The sequence below is a fragment of the Capricornis sumatraensis genome, chromosome 3 (genome assembly GCF_032405125.1).
Source record: "Capricornis sumatraensis isolate serow.1 chromosome 3, serow.2, whole genome shotgun sequence".
In the NCBI taxonomy this organism is placed as follows: domain Eukaryota; kingdom Metazoa; phylum Chordata; class Mammalia; order Artiodactyla; family Bovidae; genus Capricornis; species Capricornis sumatraensis.
The window spans coordinates 28182011-28202419 of NC_091071.1; the positions used below are offsets into that span (position 1 = coordinate 28182011).

At 45.5% G+C, this 20409-nt stretch overlaps 1 protein-coding gene across 1 annotated transcript in view; it reads right to left on the reverse strand.

The window, feature by feature from the left end:
* BMERB1 (bMERB domain containing 1) overlaps positions 1–20409 on the reverse strand; it is a 147389-nt gene that overhangs the window by 53389 nt on the left and 73591 nt on the right. Inside the window, exon 2 of the mRNA XM_068968590.1 lies at positions 5458–5581. Coding sequence (XP_068824691.1) covers positions 5458–5581 — 124 coding nt within the window. The remainder of the gene's footprint in view (positions 1–5457; positions 5582–20409) is intronic.

Here is a 20409-nt window from a genome sequence, read left to right on the forward strand (position 1 = left end):
TTCACCTCCTGGACATTTGCCACCAATTAAAGAGGCGTTTTTGTGATATTGAGGCATTTATTGCCTGTTTCAAATGAAGCTCATAAAATTGCCAGATTTCAGGAGGGAGATCTCTAAACTTGGGAAGCAGACCAGTGAAAGGAAAACATTCAGAGCAGATGCACCCGGTGTGTGGTGGAGACACGTGCCCACTGGTCACTCAAAGCCCTTCTCTGAACCTGACCTCGTGAGCCTTATTTAGGGTGAGCAGGTATGCTGGGGGCGCCCCTGACTGGCCCTTCCATTAGCAAGCACTTTTATAGGTTGTATTATAATGTGCGCATAGGGCTCCACAAAGGCCTTACCCTCAGTGAGGGTTCTATAAATGTTGACTCTTGTGGTCCCCGAGGACCCTTAGAGGAACAGGGCACTACTGCAAATTCCCAGCAGGTTGACTTGAAAACCTTGACTAAGTTGGAGCTCATTTTAGGCTTCAAATAAATCACTTCTCTCCAGAGAAAGGCTATGAAAAAGTCCAAAGCCTGATGCATCAGAATCATTTCTGTTTCTGCCCAATTGCATTCAAGATGGCAGAACAAGGTGACACCCAATGTGGGACTGTGGGATTGGGGACCTCCCAGCAGGAGTCTGTCTTTGCATTCTAGAAGAGTGAGGAGAAGAGAAAAGGCATCCTTCTGCTGGGAATAAGTAAGAGGCTAACTTAGGGTTCAGGGCTCTGCCACCTTTAGTTCAAATCCCAGTTCCACCTCTACAAGCTGGTGACCTTGAAAAAGTTATTGCACCTCTATAATTGCCGTTTTCTCATCGGTGAAGCAGAAGGAATAGAATCCACTCCCTCAGAGTGGGTTTATGATTCAAAAAGTTGAAATAAGTGAGCAAATGTGTACAACGCACATAGCACGTGTGCAGTATATCAGTACCCGAGGTAAACAGCAGTTCTTTTGAAAACTGTCGTGTGCCCAGGGACACAGACAAGGACAGGAGAGAGCCAGCGTGATCCCAAGCCCACTTCCTGTGAATTCATGCTAGTTCCCGGGGAGGGACAGGGAGGCAGGACTAGCAGAAGCCGTGAGTCCCAGAGGAGAGGGCAAGACGCGGAGAGAAAACGGAAACCCACGAAGGGACAATGCTCTTCTTCGGGGGTGTTGGGACAGCAGCCTTTAGACCTTTAGGAAGAGTCAGCACAGCGGGAGACAGTAAGGTGAGAAGACACCCTCCGCCATGAAGTAGGATTTGACTCACACAGACTCCAGGGGAGCGGAGGGTAGTAACTTGATTACTTCTGAGCAGGTGTGACAAAACCAATCTTGTCCTGGTTATTGCAGCTACAGTTATTGGGGCCATTTCAGTCAAGGGCTGTCACATTCCTCTCTCTTGGAGCTTCCCACCTGAGCCTGTAAACGCTTAGTACAGTCTAAAATTCTACTTCCTCCACATCCTATCCAAAGGGGTCTTGTGTGTGTGTGTGTGTGTGTGTGTGTGTGTGTTGAAGGGAAGCTATTGGGGTAAGGATGGAGTGTGAAAGAACAATTTTTGCACATTCATCGAACACTAATTGGCCTAATAAGTGCTGGGCATTGTTCAAGATTCTGGGAGAATTCAACAGAGAAGATGGATCCGATCTCTGCCCTCAAGAGCTTACACTCTTTAGGGCATCATCTTGGGAAACACATTCAGAGTTTCCTTTCTCCCTTCATTCTTTCCTTCCCTCCTTCTTTCCCTCCTTCCTTCACTCATTCACTCACTTAATAAAAACTCTGGACTCAGACTGCATCCTACCTTAGCTATTTATTAACGAAAGCAACCTTGGGTCAGTTTCTTAACCTCCAGCTCAGTTCAGTTCAGTCACTCAGTCGTGTCCAACTCTTTGCGACCCCATGAACCGCAGCACGCCAGGCTTCCCCGTCCATCACCAACTCCCGGAGTTCACTCAGACTCACGTCCATCGAGTCAGTGATGCCATCCAACCATCTCATCCTCTGTCGTCCCCTTCTCCTCCTGCCCTCAATCTTTCCCAGCATCAGGGTCTTTTCAAATGAGTTAGCTCTTTGCATCAGGTGGCCAAAGTATTGGAGTTTCGGCTACAACATCAGTCCTTCCAATGAACACCCAGGACTGATCTCCTTTAGGATGGACTGGTTGGATCTCCTTGCAGTCCAAGGGACTCTCAAGAGTCTTCTCCAACACCACAGTTCAAAAGCATCAATTCTTCAGTGCTCAGCTTTCTTTATAGTCCAAATCTCACATCCATACATGACCACTGGAAAAACCATAGCCTTGACTAGACGGACCTTAGTTGGCAAAGTAATGTCTCTGCTTTTGAATATGCTGTCTAGGTTGGTCATAACTTTCCTTCCAAGGAGTAAGCGTCTTTTAATTTCATGGCTGCAATCACCATCTGCAGTGATTTTTGGAGCCCTGAAAAATAAAGTCAGGCACTGTTTCCACTGTTCCCTATCTATTTGCCATGAAGTGATGGGACTGGATGCCATGATCTTCTTTTTCTGAATGTTGAGCTTTAAGCCAGCTTTTTCACTCTCCTCTTTCACTTGCATCAACAGGCTCTTTAGTTCTTCTTCACTTTCTGCCATAAGGGTGGTGTCATCTCCATATCTGAGGTTATTGATATTTCTCCCGGCAATCTTGATTCCAGCTTGTGCTTCCTCCAGCCCAGCGTTTCTCATGATGTACTCTGCATATAAGTTAAATAAGCAGGGTGACAATATACAGCCTTAACGTACTCCTTTTCCTATTTGGAACCAGTCTGTTGTTCCATGTCCAGTTCTAACTGTTGCTTCCTGACCTGCATATTCTTTCTCTAAAATGGAGACAAGACTAGGACCCACCTGCACCTTAAACCCTATGGCAGTGTGAAGGCCTGGCTTTGAGAAAGAACCAGGAAACCAAATTCCAGAAGGGTCCACACCCAGCCCCTTAGCCCAGGAGGCCACAGATGATGGATGTTTGTCCAGGTCTGAGTGGGCCATGATCTCTGCCTGGCCATCTTGGAGTCTGCTGTGCATCTCTGAGATCGATAAAATTCTGTGCCTCCAGGCAAGGCTACATACTCTAAAGGCAGGGCTTGGGGGGAGAACCCTCATTGTTATCCACCGCTGTCTGTAGGCTGCTAGCAAGACTTCTGGGGGCCAAGAAGCCAGCCCCTCCCTGGGAGTATGTCACTGAGCCTCCGAAATATATCCTGACAGCATTGACATCCTTCTGTATCTTTTGGATAATCTGATTTATCCAAGTATCTACTATTGACACTTGTCTCTAAGCGATCAGACTCATGAGCACAACGGGGAAATTTAGTGAGGTCACAAGTCAAGAGCTTATGCTGGCCTGGCCCAGGGCTGGAGCTTGCATGTTGGTCTATCATGTATCTGAGCACTAGGCGTGTGTGTGCCAGAAGTGGGGATAACATGCACACACACACACACACACACGCAAAAGTCAGGAAATGCTCAGTGAGAGCCATTGTTGCAAAAGCAACCTTGGCCTCTCTGAGCACCTGCAGGCTGAAGAGAGCCCTTCAGTACTTTAAAGCAGAGCTCACATTCTCTGTCTCCTTTCCATTTAAAACATGGGGAATATATTGTCAGCGCTAGTAGTTTTTTTTCTAATTGGGGTATAGTTGCCATGTTGTATCATGATCAATATTTCTTCTCTTTTTATTACTAAATAATGTCCCATTGCATGGATTTGTAAACACAATGCTGCTATAAACATTCTTGTGTGTAAGTTTTTGTGTGAACATATCTTTTCATTTCTCTTGGGTATAAACTTGGAGTTTCTGGGTTGTAGGGTGATTCTTTAACTTTTTGAAGAATCACCAGATTGTTTTCTAAAGCAGTGCATCGCTTCACATTTCTCCTGCAGTGTATGAGGGTTCCAATTGCTCTCCACATCCTTGCCAACACTTCTTATTACCTGTCTTTTTTATTATAATCATTCTAGTGGGTGTGAAGTGGTATTGCACTGTAGTTTTGGTTTGCATAGCCTGATGGCTAAATGAACATCCGTTCATGTGTTTGTTAGCCATTCATGTATCTTCTTTGGAGAGATATTGATTCAGATCCTTTCCCCATTTTTAAATTGGGTTATGTCTTTTTATTACAGAGGGCAAATCCCATGGATGGAGGAGCCTGGTAGGCTGCAGTCCATGGCGTTGCTAGGAGTTGGACACGACTGAGTGACTTCACTTTCATTTTTTACTTTCATGCACTGGAGAAGGAAATGGCAACCCACTCCAGTGTTCTTGCCTGGAGAATCCCAGGGATGGGGGAGCCTGGTGGGCTGCCATCTATGGGGTCGCACAGAGTCGGACACGACTGAAGCGACTTAGCAGCAGCAGCAGCATAGTTGCTTTACAATGTTGTGTTCATTTCTGCTGTACAACAGCATGAATCAGGTATATGTAGACATATATCCCTTCTTTGTGGGCCTCCTTTCCCCTAATCCCACTCCACTAGGTCACCACAGAGCACTGAGACGAGCTCCCTGCTATGCTGCAGGTCCCCACTGCTGCTGCTAAGTTGCCCCAGTCGTGTCCGACTCCACGCGACCCCATAGACGGCAGCCCACCAGGCTCCCCCGGCCCTGGGATTCTCCAGGCAAGAACACTGGAGTGGGTTGCCATTTCCTTCTCCAACGCGTGAAAGTGAAAAGTCAAAGTGAAGTCGCTCAGTTGTGTCCGACTCTTAGCAACCCCATGGACGGCAGCCCACCAGGCTCCCACATCCCTGGGATTCTCCAGGCAAGAACACCGGAGTGGGTTGCCATTTCCTTCTCCAATGCATGAAAGTGAAAAGTGAAAAGTGAAAGTAACTAGCTATCTATTTTACACATGGCAGTATATGTATGCCATTCTAATCTCTCGATTCATCCCACCCTTAGTGATATGTTTTTGATGTTAGAAAAAATCTGTAGATAAGAACTGAAGCTTAATTATAATTTTAGAACCAAATATAAGTTTTATGCTCTTTGAGAATGCAAACAATAAAAATAGAAAAAAAAAAACCAAGACCCAGACAGTAATTTAATATCTTTTATAGGGTTTTATATTGACTACCAGTTATATACTAAGAAACAGGGCATCCCAGGGGGCACGAGAGGTAAAGAATCCGCCTGCCAATGCAGGAGATGAAAGGGATGCAGGTTCAACCCCTGGGTTAGGAAGATCCTCTGGAGGAAGAAATGCCACTCCAGTATTTCTTGCCCGTAAAATTCCATGGACAGAGGAGCCTAGTAGGTTGCAGTCCATGGGGTCGCAAAGAGCAGGACACGACTGAGCGAGTAAGCCCACAGGAATAAGACATAGAGGAGTAGATACCCACTCCTCGAGGCAGTAGTGAGAATGTGCCTGGCACACAGTTATACACAGTAAATGTCAGGTTCCCGGGCATCCTCCCCCTCCTCACTCCTTCCTTTTCTTGGCCACTTTCCTCAAGCACTTACATAAACCTGAGCTCAGATTCCCGTCGGACCAAGACTTCCCGGAGACGCTGGATTTTCGCCATCTCCAGCTCGATCTCCTCCGGCCTCATGGTTGTCTCTGCCATGGAGATGATGTCCAGCTGATCTGTGCAGGAGATACAAAATGCAGACGTCAAGACCCCGACTGTATGGGTTTTCAAGAATTCCCTTTGGAACAGTCCTCACCTTGCTCCAGCGACCTTCACACCCCAAGAAGGTACACGGATCTTTGCCAGTGTTGCAAGTCTGTATTTGTGAACGGGCACTTTAGAAACTAGAATGCACGTTTCCATGGGAACGCTATTACAAGGCAGGAGGAGGCTCAGGCGGGGGTCACCCAAACCTGTTCAAGGTTATAACGTGCCCTTGGCAGCTCCTGCCTGGTCCCAGCTTCTGAGTCTTGGTCCCTTTGACTATGACCGTTCATCCTGTCCCAGTCTCCAAGACCAGCGTTTTTAGGCAGAAAAATGGGTGTGATAATTACTTTTAGCAACACCATTAATAATTATCTTATAGGAATACTAAGTAATGTAAGTAATAGTAACATGAAATGATACACGTTTGTTGTAGAAAATTCAGATAATAGAGATAAGCAAAGAAAAGGTAAAAAGTCACCTACAAACTCTGCTCAGAGGGAACCACATTTTGATGGACATTCTTCTGACATTATAGTGTTTTTATATATGCAGTGTCATAAAAGTAAAGCCATATATCAAAAAAGTATAAGACCATATAGGCCACACACACACAGAACCATATAATTATCAAATATAGAGAAAGACACTATATATGTGTATGTGTGTGTGCTCTCAGTTGGGTTCAACTCTTTGTGACCCCATGGACTGTAACTTGCCAGACTCGTCTGTTCATGGGATTTTCCAAGCAAGATTACTGGAGTGGGTTGCCATTTCCTCCTCCAGGGGATTTTCCTGACTCAGGGATCAAACCCATGTTTCCTATATTGGCAGGCAGATTCTTTACCAACTGCACCACATGGGAAGCCCTTACATATATATGCTTGTATATAAATATATCTGCATGTATGTTAGGTATATACACCCCCTTCATGGATCACACCCTTGTTGTGGCAAAGGGGCTTGTGTAACTCAAGGAAGCTATGAGCCATGCTGTGCAGAGCCACCCAAAATGGATGGGTCATAGTGAAGAGTTCTGACAAAATGTGGTCCACTGGAGCACGTGGTATTCTTGCCTGGAGAACCCCATGGACATGGGGTATGAAAAGTATGAAAAGGCAAAATGGTATGATGCTGGAAGATGAGCGCCCCCAGGTCAAGAAGGTATCCAAAATGCTACTGGGAAGAGCGGGAGGCAATTACTACACGCATTTGAGCAAAATTCTGGGAGAGAGTGGAGGACAGAGGAGCCTGGGATTGCAATGAGTCAGACATAACTTAGCGACTGAACAACGATGTATATATACACGTATACTAGGTCACTAGGGCTACCAAACTATAAACATTTATTTTCTCGTAGTTTTGGAGGCTAGAAGTTCCAGATCAAGGTCTGGCAGGGCGAGCTTCTGGTGAAAACTCTCTTCCTGGCTTGTAAATGGCCACCTTCTCACTGTACTCACATGGCCTCTCCGTGTGCATGCAGAGAGAACTCTCTGGTGTCTCTTCTTAGAAAGACACTAACCCTATGAGATCAGGGCTCCACTTTTAATGACCTCATTTAATCTCAGTTCTGAGCACCGAAGAATTGATGCTTTTAAACTGTGGTGCTGGAGAAGATTCTTGAGGGTCCCTTGGACAGCAAGGCGATCCAACCTTTAGTCAATCCTAAAGGAAATCAACCTTGAACATTCTTTGGAAGGACTGATGCTGAAGCAGAAGCTTCAATCCTTTGGCCACCTGATGCAGAGAGCCGACTCATTGGAAAAGACCCTGATGCTGGGAACGATTGAAGGTAGAAGAAGAAGCGGGAGACAGAGGACAAGATGGTTGGATGGCATCCCTGACTCAACAGACATGAGTTTGAGCAAGCTCCGGGAGATGGTGAAGTACAGGGAAGTCTGATGTGCTGCAGTCCATGGGGTTGTGAAGAGTTGAACAGGACTTAGCAATTGAACAACAGCAGCTTTCCCACGTCCAAATCAGCCTCACTGGGGATTAGGGCTCCAACATATGAATTTGTGGGGGATATAACCATTCAATCCATAATACTATGCATGTATGTGGGTCTATGTATATACATATCTCTTCATACACTGACGTTAAATTTTTTATGTACATTCTTCCAATGCATACATATGGTAATTTCCATGATTATATATATTATACATGTAGTATGCATATATACGGTGACACATATGGTTTTATATATGTGTGTTTTATATGTATAATGTTATATATAAACACGTGCATATTTTTTTAAAGAGTGCAAAAACACATATCAAGATGTGAGTAGTTCAAGATGTTATGTGCATATATCCATATGCACACATGCACAAACTAAGTCATTCAGTTGTGTCCGACTCTTTGCAACCCTATGGACTGTCTCCCTCCAGGTTCCTCTGTCCATGGGATTCTCCAGGCAAGAATACTGGAGTGGGTTGCCATGCTCTCCTCCAGGAATCTTTCCAACCCAGGGATTGAACAAGCATCTCATTTTATGTCTCCTGCATTGGCAGGTGGGTTCTTTGCCACTAGAATCACCTGGGAAGCCATATATATATATGTGTGTGTATATATACACATATATATGTATATATACACATATATATACATATATTATATATACACACACACATACCATCATGGAGGTCTGGTTTTTGTAATATAAAGTTAGGGTCTCACCATTTTATTACCTGCTCTCTTCACTGAACATTCCATGAGCATTTCCACACGTCCTTGGATGCTCTTCCCCAGCAGCAGTGTGAAAGGCTGTGTGGTTTGCTATTTGTGGCTGTGTCATGAATCACTTCACCAACCCCCAGACACTTAGGTTGTTTGCCATTTCCCCCACTAGAAGCAGTGCTGGGATGAGCATTCTCAGAGATAAATCTCTGCGTGCATCTAAGAGGTGCCTTTAGGCCACATTTCCAGAGTGGATGGCTGGGTTTTAATGGATGCCATAGTCTGATGACCCTTCATCGGTAGAGGAGACACAGGGAAGGGAATGTTCTTGCTTTACTCTGAGGCCAACATCACAGTCCCTGCATCTGCTAACTCCTTCCAACCTGGCTGTTGTGAGGATTGAATTAACAGAGACACGCTATGCTTGATGCACAGTCACAATTACCTTTGTTATCCCCACATTCTGCCACACCATCTCTCTCTTTTTTTTAGTTGCAGGATGTGCATCTTTACTTGCGGCATTCGAACTCTTGGTTGCAGCATGTGGGATCCAGTTCTCTGACAAGGGATTGAACCTGGACCACTTGCATTGGGAGTCTTAGCCACTGGACCACCAGGGGCCAGAGTTAAAGATCTTTGAACTGAGGCCAATCACCAGTTCAGGATCGTCGGTGAGCCTGTTTACTTCTTAGTATCATGTTCTTCCTTTACAAAATGGGATTTAATAGCTATCATATGCTAAGCTGTGCTGGAGGCTTTATATGTACAATCTCACTTAATCTCTATTTCATAGAGGATGTTTCATAGAGGATGTATCTGAAGCTTAGAGAAGGAAAGTGACTTGGCCAACATCATGCAACCAACATGTTACAGACAGAATTCAAATCTAGCCTCTCTCTCTTCTCCCTAACCACACGCCTTCAGCACATTATACAGCCTCCGGGTGAGAGATGAATGAATCTATGGATGCAAAGGCGCATAGTTAACCATTCCAAAGATGTGAGTATCCTTACTTCTCAACCATCACGGTTCAGACGGGCAACCTAATTTCCACAGGACACATTCTGAAAATGGCAACACACCCTGGGGTGAAGCTTAGGACAGAGAATATTAATCACACCCCATGGATTGGCATTTTACCTCCGTCCTCGGGGGAGGACGGAGGCGGTGGCACTGGCAAGCTCTAGGTGCTGAGATGAACATTTAGCTTTGACTTGGGGCAGAGGATGGCACTGATCCTTCTGTTGAAAAGTCCTGCTCATAGATAGATGCTTTCTTTCCCCTGGAGAAAGGAGCAAAGCCTAGAGTTCAAATCAGGATGGAACAGTTCGAATCCTTTCTATGTGCCAGGCACTGTTGTTGTTGTTCAGTTGTTAAGTTGTGTCCGATTCTTTGCGACCCCATGGACTGCAGCACACCAGGCATCCCTCTCCTTCACTCTCTCCTGGAGCTTGCTCAAAATCATGTCCATTGAGTCGGTGATGCCATCCAACCATCTCATCCTCTGTCATCCCCTTCTTCTTCTGCCTTCAATCTTTCCCAGCATCAGGGTCTTTTCTAATAAGTCAGCTCTTCACATCAGGTGGTCAAAGGATTGGAGCTTCAGCTTCAGCATCAGTCCTTCCAATGAATATTCAGGGTTGATTTCCTTTAGGATTGACTCGTTTGATCTCCTTGCTATCCAAGGGACTCTTAAGAGTCCATCACAATTCGAAAGCATCAATTCTTTGGCACTCAACCTTCTTTATGGTCCAACTTTCACACCCATACATGACTACTGGAAAAAACATAGCTCTGACTATACAGACTTTTGTTGGCAAAGTCTTGCTAGGCTCTTTACAAGTCTCATCTCATTTAATCTTCACAACACCTTAGGTGAGGGGTTAACCAGCTATGACTATGGGCCAAAGCCAGTCCCCTCCCTGATGTTGCAAATAAAGTTTTATTGGAACACTGGCCATGCTCATTCTATGTATTGCTTATGGCTGCTTCTGCAGAGTAGCTGTAACAGAGATTGCATGGCCCACATAACCGCAAATATTTACAGAAAATGTCTGCCAACCCCTGCCCTAGATGGTAGATGCTATCATTCCCCTAATTTAAATTAGGTTAAAAAAAAATTTAGACAGTAACAATAATAACTAACATTTATTCAGCACTTATTACATGCTAGGATCAAATCACCTTATTTAACTCCCAAAATAGCCCTGGGTGATAAAAACTGTTTGCATCCCCCTTTTATAGATGAGCAAGTCAAGGCTCAAGAAAAGGAGAAAGTGGTGGGGTCAAGATTCAAAACCAGACCTGTCCTACTCCAAAGTCTTGTTGCCATCAATTCTATTCAGTTAAGAACTACCTCCCCACTTAAGAAGTATCATTATCAGGTTAGCAATCAGAAAACGGAGTCTATTTTATTGCCTTAGATATATGGAGAGTAGCTATTTTTTTATTGCATTTTAAAAATTATTGGAGTATAATTGCTTTACAGCGTTGTGTTAGCTTCTGGTGTACAACAAAGTGAATTAGCTATAGGAATACATACATCCCCTCCGTCCCACCCCTTACCCTCTCCCCACCCCTCTAGGTCATTACAGAGCACTGAGCTGAGCTCCCTGTGCTTTATAGCAAGTTCCCAATAGCTAGCTATTACACACAGGGCAGTGTATATATGTCAATGAAGAGGAGCTGTTTTAAAGATTTAGCAGGTGATTATCTGGGGAGCTCTGCCCCAGGAATTAGGATACACCTAGGTTGAGGGGCAGGGATCATGTCCAAGGACCTTCATGCAGGAGGTCTTCAGACCAGACCCTGAGAAATGCAGGTACAAGATGTCAGTAAGTGAATATCAGGCATGGTCAGTTTCTTTCAGTCTGACCTTGTGTGACAGAAACCTCGGCACAATTCTCCAGCTAGAAGGATGGCAACCAACAGCTGGATATGTCCACGAGGACAAATCCTAGAAGGAGATGGATAAGCATTTCAGGGCAGCTAGAGAAGACGGTTGCTACAAGGATCTAAGAGAGAGCAAAGCATGGTTGTTTAGAATGAGTGGAGCACTAAGGCACAGAAGTCCCCAGGGCTCCGACTGCCACAGCTGTCAATCAGCTTAGAGCAGCTGAGTCACTTCTGGGGGATGAAGCAGCTAAATCCATCTTTTTTATCCCCAAATGCCACACCAGGAAGACTCACGCCTCATGAGCACAGCACTGGCAAACAAGAGCTGAGCACTGAGCACCGGACAGGACTGGGATGTTCCTTCAGGTTTAATCATTTATCTCGAAAATGTAAAGCTACCTGGGGACAGGGTGGTGATGGTGGGCGTGGCAAGTGAGGGCTGACAGTCTCCTAGACATTTATAATTTAAATTTAGAGAGAAAGGAAACTGCTGGGGACCAAAAGAGAAATCTTCCCCGGTCAGTTGTCTCCAGCCACGGGTCACAGCATGAATCTAAGTCTAGGGTCCCCTGGGCAATACCCACTTTTATTTCTGCTTCCTCATTTCATGTACCAAGAGCTCTCACATATGAAGCATCACTAGGAGTCCAGCACTAGCTCACCCTGCTCCTAAATACCTTGGGAGGTAGGTACACTCATTATCACCCTCTCTTTATAGGTTAATAAGATGAGGCTCAGAAAGAACATAAGTGATTGGCCAAAGTCATTCAACCAGTGAATGGCACAGACCCAGGTCTGTCTGATTCCAAAGCCCAGGCTGTAGGTCAAAGGGCTACAAGATAGCATTTCCAAAACCTCAATCACTGCACAGAATTCACCACAATCATGTACTATCTGTCAGGCTGTCCAGGTGGCACTAATGGTAAAGAATCTGCCTGCCAGTGCAGGAGACTCAGGTTCAGTCCCTGGGTTGGGAAGATCCTCTGGAGGAGGAAATGACAACCCACTACAGTATTCTTGCCTGGAAAATTCCATGGAGAGAGGAGCCTGGCAGGCTACAGTCCATGGGGCCACAGAGTCGGACAGGACTAAGTGACTGAACACACACACACATTATGTTAGGGACTGCATGCTTGTGTCCTCCCCTCACCCTGCCAACGTCTTATGTTGACACCCTAACTCTTAGTGTGATGGTGTTTGGAGGTGGAGTATTTGAGAGGTAATCAGGGTTATAGGAGGTCACAAGGGTAGGGCCCCCATAATGGATTAGTGCCCTTATATGAAGCATCAGAGCTTGCCTCCTGTCTCTCTGTTGTTCACCATGTAAGAACACAAGAAGATAGTCATCTACAAACCAGAAAGAGGGTCCTTACCAAACTCCAGATCTGCCAGTGCCTTGATCTTGGACTTCCCAGCCTTTAGAACTGTGAGAAATAACTGTTGTTTAAGTCACTCAGTCTATGATAGTTTGTTCCAGCAGCCTGAGTAAGACACTAACTATACCAGCCTGTGTTCAATATTCTTTACGTTGACTTTTTTCACTCATATAAACTCCTTAAAGGAAATTGCCTTATCATATCCATAAACAATGTCAATATCACTTAGTATAGTTAGAAAATAATCATAACAATAAGTCCAATGGAAATAAAGTGATGTTTCTGACTAAATACCTTAGCCTGCTTAGAGCTCAGATTGAAAGCCTAACTTTTCTTTCTTAACCATGTAGACGAGTTAAGTACTACATAGTTAGCAAGTACTGGAGAGGTGTTAAAGACAAACCACCAAACTGAGGCTTTCTTCTTTGACGATTGTAAAGGTTGATAATTGGAAAAAAAAAAAAAAAAGAGTACAGGAGATACTATGGGCCCAGTTCCAGACCACTGCAATAAAGTATCTCAATAAAGCAAGTCACACAAAGTTTTTGGTTTCTCAGTGCACATAAGAATTTCGTTTGCACTTTACTGCAATCAAAAGTGCAAGAGCATTTTGTCTTAAAAAAAAAAAAAGAAAACAATGTCTGCACCTTAATTTAAAAATACTTGATGGCTAAAAAATGCTAACCATCATCTGAGCCTTCAGTGAGTCATAATCTTTCTGCTGGCAGAGGGTTTGGAAAGTGAGAATTACCAAGACATGACACAGAGACACGAAGTGAGCAAATGCTATTGGAAAAGTGGCAAGACAGACTTGTTTGACACAGAGATACCATAAAACTTCAGTTTGTAAAAAACACAATATCTGGGAAGCACGATAAATTGAGGGATGCCTGTAGTTTCCCTGCAACCAGTTCATTGTGGTTTTGTTACCGAACTCAGCTCTAGCTTCTCGCCACTTAAAAGCCGTTAAAGAGGCCACGCTGGTGAAAGGAAAGTTTGCTTTATTTTGGATGCCAGCAACCTCTGGGGGAGGGCAGACACCTGTCCAAAGGCTGACTCCCCCCGCCCCTTCACCCAACAATCAGTGGGCAACAGCTTTTAGAGACAGAGGGAGGCGGCTACATGCAGAAACAGCACAGTCAGCTCTGACAGTCATCTTGAAATGGGTCATCAGTGGTCTGACCAGCATCATTTTGATTCTTTTAGGTACAATTCCTTCAGTTCCAGGGCTGGTTTGTTTCCATGTCCCTGTGGCCAGTTTTCAAAACTGTGACAGCTTACGCATGGCTAGAGTCTGGTCATCACGTAGTTAGCTTCTCCCACTGGGTGGTGGTTTCAGTATCTATAAGAGAGCTCACAGGACATGGCTTAGAACATGATCTACAGCCCATGAGAAGGAAATAAAGGTCCTGACGTGCTTAATGGCTACATTATTATTTGGTTTCCTTTGCTTCTACGTTTTCTCACTTTTCCGATTAAACCTATTCTTTCACTAAAGCTTTTCCACAGACAAAAGGCAGGCTGAGGACATGGGGGACAAGGGCCGTAGCATTTCAGTTTGAGGCTAAGAGCATGTGGGTATCAGAGTCACCCTTCCTACCCCCGGGAAAGCTTCTGTAGAATCGACTTCCAGTTCCTTTGGTTGGAAGGGACTTAGAGGCCCTGGGGACAGCCTCATCTCCATGTCTGACAGGACGTGGAAGGACATGGCACGATTTGCTTCTGAGGGTCCCTCAACAAACAGCAGTGGGCTCAATCTCTTGAGTTCTCATTGGCAATTAAATGAGAACTGAGGTGTGAAGGCAAGCATGTCAGATTTCTCACCCAAAGATGAATCAGCCATTTTGAGTCATTATTTCAACCCAGCTTGTATCATAGAAGCAATTTTATGATGGTGGACGTATTCATTTCAGTCCCACAAACACTTACTAGGCGCCCAGCATTCTTAGAACATCCTCAAAAGGACACATGAGAGAAGGGCCTTTGGAGAACGGGGGAGCCTGGGGGTAAGCATCAGAGGACAATCACCTTCAACCTAATATGTCCTTTTCTATCACGTGAATAGATGTGGAACTTTTTTTTAAGTCTTTGTTGAGTTTGTTACAATATTAGTTTTGTTTTATGTTTTGGTTTTTTGGCCATGAGGCATTAGGATCTTAGCTTCCCCACCCAGGTATCAAATCTGCACTCACTGGGATACCAGGGAAGAACCTAATGCCAGGAGAGAAACTATTTGACTTTTTTAACAAACTTTTTAAAATTTTTTGAATAAATTTTTATTTATAGGTAAGTTGCAAAGACATTACAGAGAAGTCCTATCTGCCCTTACCCTGGTACCCACCATTGTTAATATGTCTGATGCGGGTGATTTACTGTATTTGTTGTTGTTTAGTCGCTAAGTTGTATCCGACTCTTTTGCGACCCCATGGACTGTAGCCCAGCAGGCTCCTCTGTCCATGGGATTTCCCAGCAAGAATACTGGAGTGGGTTGCCATTTCCTTCTCCAGGGAATGTTCCCTATCCAAGGACTGAACTGAGGCAGAAGGCAGGTGAGCGCCCCTCCACCAGGGTAAAGCTATTGGAGATTTAGTCCCTGTGGATTAAAACTCCAAGAAAATAGAAGGACAGTTAAGGGCCCCGCCCAGACCACATATTTCTCATTCCCAAAGTCAGAAGACCTCCTTGACCACACGTGCACAGAAAGACTCCTTGGAGACCAAAGGGAGAGTTATATTAAGGGATGTTCTACCCAGACGCCTTTTCAGTAAAATCCACCTTGGCTAAGAGATGCGTGCACACACATGGAAGGATCCTGAGATATACCAAATATGGACAGTGAACCAGAGAAATTCAAATGGTTGGCCAAAGGAAACCCAGAAGAAATGCCTCATAAAAGTGATTCAAGCTGCCACGAGGGTGCAACTCAGCGACTCTTTCTCCCTGAGACCGCCCATGTGTCTATCCACACATACTATACTATTTTTCTTCTCAAGAAACACTTTACCTATTTCACTACTTTTCATCTTTGTGGGAATTCTTTTCTGCAAAGCTGAAGCGCCAGGGCCCTTGTCACTGACCACTGATCTAGTGACTAGGATTTGGTGCTTTCACCGACGCAACCCAGCCTCAGTCGCTGCTGGGAACCCCAGCCACTGCAGGCCGAGGCCACCCAAGATCATATCCCGCGTCTCCTGCATAGGCAGGCGGATCCTTCACCACTGAGTGTCCAAAGAAGCCCGATTCACTGTTGACTGTGTTGTCTGAACGCTTACCATGCAGGTGTCATGTCCTGAAAACGTTAAAGAGAAAGAAGAAGCTTTTGGGTGCAGGTACTGTGAGAGCCAAGTGAGCCCTCAAAGACGGCCTATGAGAGCGGCCGTCACGGGCATGAACTTCTCAGGTGTCACGACCACCTCCCAGGCTGACCTTGGTCCCATCGGCTGATGAGTCTGGGCCTCAGTTTCTTCATCTGCCGCATGGGGACAATCACTCATCTCTCAGCTGATCTTCGTGCCAGGCATACAGAAACTTCTCTGGAATATTTGCTCTTATTATTCATTTAATAAATATCAATGAAAACCTGCTTCATGCCAGATCCTGCTCTAAGTAATGGGGATGAAACAAAACAGCCAAAAGCCTTGTTCTCATCAAACTGACCTTCTAAGAAGGGGCTTGTGTGTCAGGGAGAAAAGTCATTAGCTCACAGCTTTCCCCTGATGGTAGGTTTGGACAGATTCCAGTTCAAGTCCTGGCTCTACCAGTCACTGTGTGATCTGGACCACGTTACTGATTCTTCCCAAGACTCAGTTTCCTCCTCTGTAAAATGGGACAGTAACTCCTACCTCATAGAGTTGCTGCTCTGGAGATGAAGTAAGATGGCACGTCCAGTGCTTGGTGCAGTGCCTGGGTGTGATAAAGGGTGGTCAGTATCATTCCTACTACTCGCACCTGTCCTTTCCCTGGAAAAGCCAGACCAATGTCGGGGAGGAGACAAGATCCGGATCATCAAATCTGGAGAACGAGGGCCTGCTGATCATTTAGACCCATGCCTGCTCCCCAGTGGCTCAGTGGTAAAGAATCTGCCTGCAGTGCCGGAGATGCATGTTCAATCCCCGGATCAGGAGGATCCCCTGGAGGCAGGCATGGCCACTCCAGTACTCTTGCCTGGGAAACCCCATGGACAGAGGAGCCTGGTGAGCCACAGTCCATACAGTCGCAAATAGTCAGACACGACTGAAGCAACTGCGTACGCATGCACACACACATCACCCTGAGTGAAGGGTCTAAGAATGGCCCTGCAAGCCCTCTGCCAAGGAGCCAGGTCCTTTAGCTCACCAACCTGGGTCCCCACGGGCACATCTTCCTGGTATCGACTCAAGGGAGAGTCTTAAATACCAAGGAAAGATATCTGAGCCCCATTACTGGGGAACAGATATCCTGATGCATTTCAAAGGCTCCTGGTGATACCCCAGCCTTTCACCGTCATCAATCATTCATGGAGGATAGAAGCTCATTTCAACCCCTCAAACATCCTAGTATGGGATGTATCAAGCATCTCGCCTTCTCGCAATGAAGTGAATATAATGGGAAACAGTCGGTTGCTCTTAATGAGTCACCATTTCCCAAGAAGATGAAGTAACTGCTTTTAATTCAGACGCTCCGTATCCTCCCCCTCTGCCTTGTGAATAAGGATGCCTCTGGGTCCTGCGAGTAATCATACCTCCCTCTGCACGCTGCCTTCTCATATGGAATGCCTCTTTATAATCACAATCACTCCACAAGGAAGGTTCTGCAGCTGAAGAAACTGATTTGCCTTCAAATCGTGACCATGGTTATTATTCTCTAATGGGACTTTGGGTATTTTTTTTTTTTAGCTTCTCTGGGTTTCAATTTTCTCAGCCACATCTGCCTTGTCCGAGGTCACGAAAGGAGTTAGGAGAAGGTCTGATGAGCAATGTGGTTAAGAAACAGGCTCTGGAGTCAAGTCGACTTGGGTTTAAGTTCTGGCTCTGCCTCCTTCTAGCTGCTGCCCTTGGGCAAATGACTTCAGCTCTCGGCCTCAGTTTCTTTTTTCTTAATTTTATTTACTTTTGGCTGTGTCGGGGCTTCGATGCTGCGCTTGGGCTTTCTCTAGTTGCAGACAGCAGGGTTCTCATGGCTCTCTGTGGTTTCTCTTGTTACGGTGCACAGGCTTAGCTGCTCTGAGGCACGTGAGATCTTCTTGGACCAGGAATCAAACTCACATGCCCTGTGTTGGAAGGCAGAGTCTTAACCAATGGACCACCAGGGAAGTCCCGAAGCCTCAGTTTCATTATCTATAAATTGAGAGTAAGGACATAGCCATGAAATTAAAAGATGCTTGCTCCTTGGAAGAAAAGCTATGACTAACCTAGATGGCATATTAAAAAGCAGAGGCATTACTTTGCTGACAAAGGTCCATCTAGTCAAAGCTATGGTTTTTCCAGTAGTCATGTGTGGATGTGAGAGTTGGACTATAAAGAAAGCTGAGCTCTGAAGAACTGACGATTTGAACTGTGGTGTTGGAGAAGACTCTTGAGAGACCCTTGGATTGCAAGGAGATCAAACCAGTCAATCCTAAAAGGAAATCAGTCCTGAATATTCATTGGAAGGACTGATGCTGAAGCTGAAACTCCAATCCTTTGGCCACCTGATGCAAAGAACTGACTCACTGGAAAAGACCCCGATGCTGGGAAAGATTGAAGGTGGGAGGAGAAGGGGATGACAGAGAGTGAGATGGTTGGATGGCATCACCGACTCAATGGAGTTTGAGCAAGCTCTGGGAGTTGGTGATAGACAAGGAGGCCTGGCGTGCTACAGTCGTGGGGTCGCAAAGAGTCAGACACAGCTGAGAGACTGAACTGAACTGAAGGAAATAGAATGTGGGAACCTCTGAAGGCTCATTCTGAAAGCTCAGAATCCAAAGGGAAAGCAAAGGTTTTACCTCCTCTCTGCTCCACAGCCTCTGAGCTTTGTTGGGACCTGAGTTTCTTTACCATCAGCACTACTGACATGTGGGGCCGGATCATTCTTAGTTGGGGGCCATCCTGTGCATTGTAGGATGTTCAGCAGCATCCTTTGCCTCTACACACTAGAAGCCAGTAGCATCCTCCCAGCCACCCAAAGCGTCTTCACACATTTGTGAATTTCAACATAGGAAACAAACTTACTCCCCTCTCCCGAAAAACTAGTGATGGAGACACACTCTTCCAACAGTGCTCTTGGGAGCACAGATATGAGACTCACATGCTGCTGCTGCTAAGTTGCTTCAGTCGTGTCCGATTCTTTGCGACCCCATGGACTGTAGCCCACCAGATTCTTCTGTCCATGGGAATCCCCAGGCAAGAATATTGGAGTAGGTTACCATTTCCTTCTCCAGAGGATCTTCCCAACCCAGGGATCAAACCCGCATCTCTTATGTCACCTGCATTGGCAGGCAGGTTCTTTACCACTAGCACTAACTGGGAAGCCCAGAGACCCACGTGGGTGTGATTCAAAGTTCATTTCCTGAGACTTCCCTGGTGGTCCAATGGTTAAGACTCCATGCTTCCAACGCAGAGGGTGCAGGTTTGATCGCTCATCAGGGAACTAAGGTTCCACATGCCACATCGTGGCTCAGCCAAAAGATTTTTTTAAAAATCCACTTCCCTGGACCTCTCCGGAGTCTACTGAATCAGAATCTCTCTGGAGGAGGCCCCCACAATCTGTATGTCATTAAGACAATTTCTTCATTCATTTCTTTGTTTCCTGAAATGAGGAGTGGTGGAATCCCCAGCAAGGGGTCATTATGAAGATTAATTGAGGGGATCCATAGAGCCTGTAACACAGTGTACTCAATAAATGTTAGCTCTTTCATCACAGAGGCACTGGTCTGGACAAAGAGGAACGTGGAGGACACCAGACTTGGGGGAAGAACAGGGAAAACGTGGGCAGGGGTAATGGGCACTCTGTTCAAAGGCCAGCTGAGAACTGTAACTAATAAGTTATAGGTGACACAGGGGAGACCATGCAAGCCACACAGGGGCTTTGCTCTGCAGATAATCACTTCTCACATTGACTTCATGCTCAACCGCCTCCCCACCTAAAACAACTCACTGTCAATAAAAGGCAAGAGGTGAAAAAGTTAAAAAAAAAAAAAAATCAGTCTATTAGCTGTTCATTGCTGCCTTTGAAAATGACCACACATTTATTGGCTTAAAAGAATGCAAAAGTACTGCTTTATCTTTCTGGAGTCAGAGGTTTGACATGAGTCTCACTTGTTCTAGCTTCTGGCGGTTGCCTACACCCCTTGGTTAGCAGCCACCTCCTCCATTTTCAAAGCCAGCCACAACAGGAGGAGTCCTTTTTATGGGACATCTCTCTGATCCTTCTTAGTTCCTCACATCTCTCTCTGACTCAGTCAAGAAAGGCTCTCTCATCTTAAGGGCTCATGTGATTAGATTGGGTCCACTCTTGTAATCCATTACAATCTCTTCTCAAAGTCTGTACCTTAATTCCACCTGCAACAATAATTCCTGTTTGCTGTATGAGGTAACATATTCACAGGTTCTGAGGATAGGAGTGTAGGCATTTTTTGGGGACCATTATTCAGCAAATCACTGTCTATATAATAGAGGAGACCAGATAAACCAACTGTGGAGAGTCCCAGAGTGGGGTCATTATCATCCTTCCAGGCAAAATCTGTGGTCTGTAGAAAGGGACCTAGACCCACTGAAGGAAGTAGGGTAACCAAGCAGTAAGACTGCCCTCCTGCTCACTGGGAATCATCCACCCACCCCACCCCACCCCTGGCTCAGTGCCACCAGCCATCACACAACAAACACCCTCAG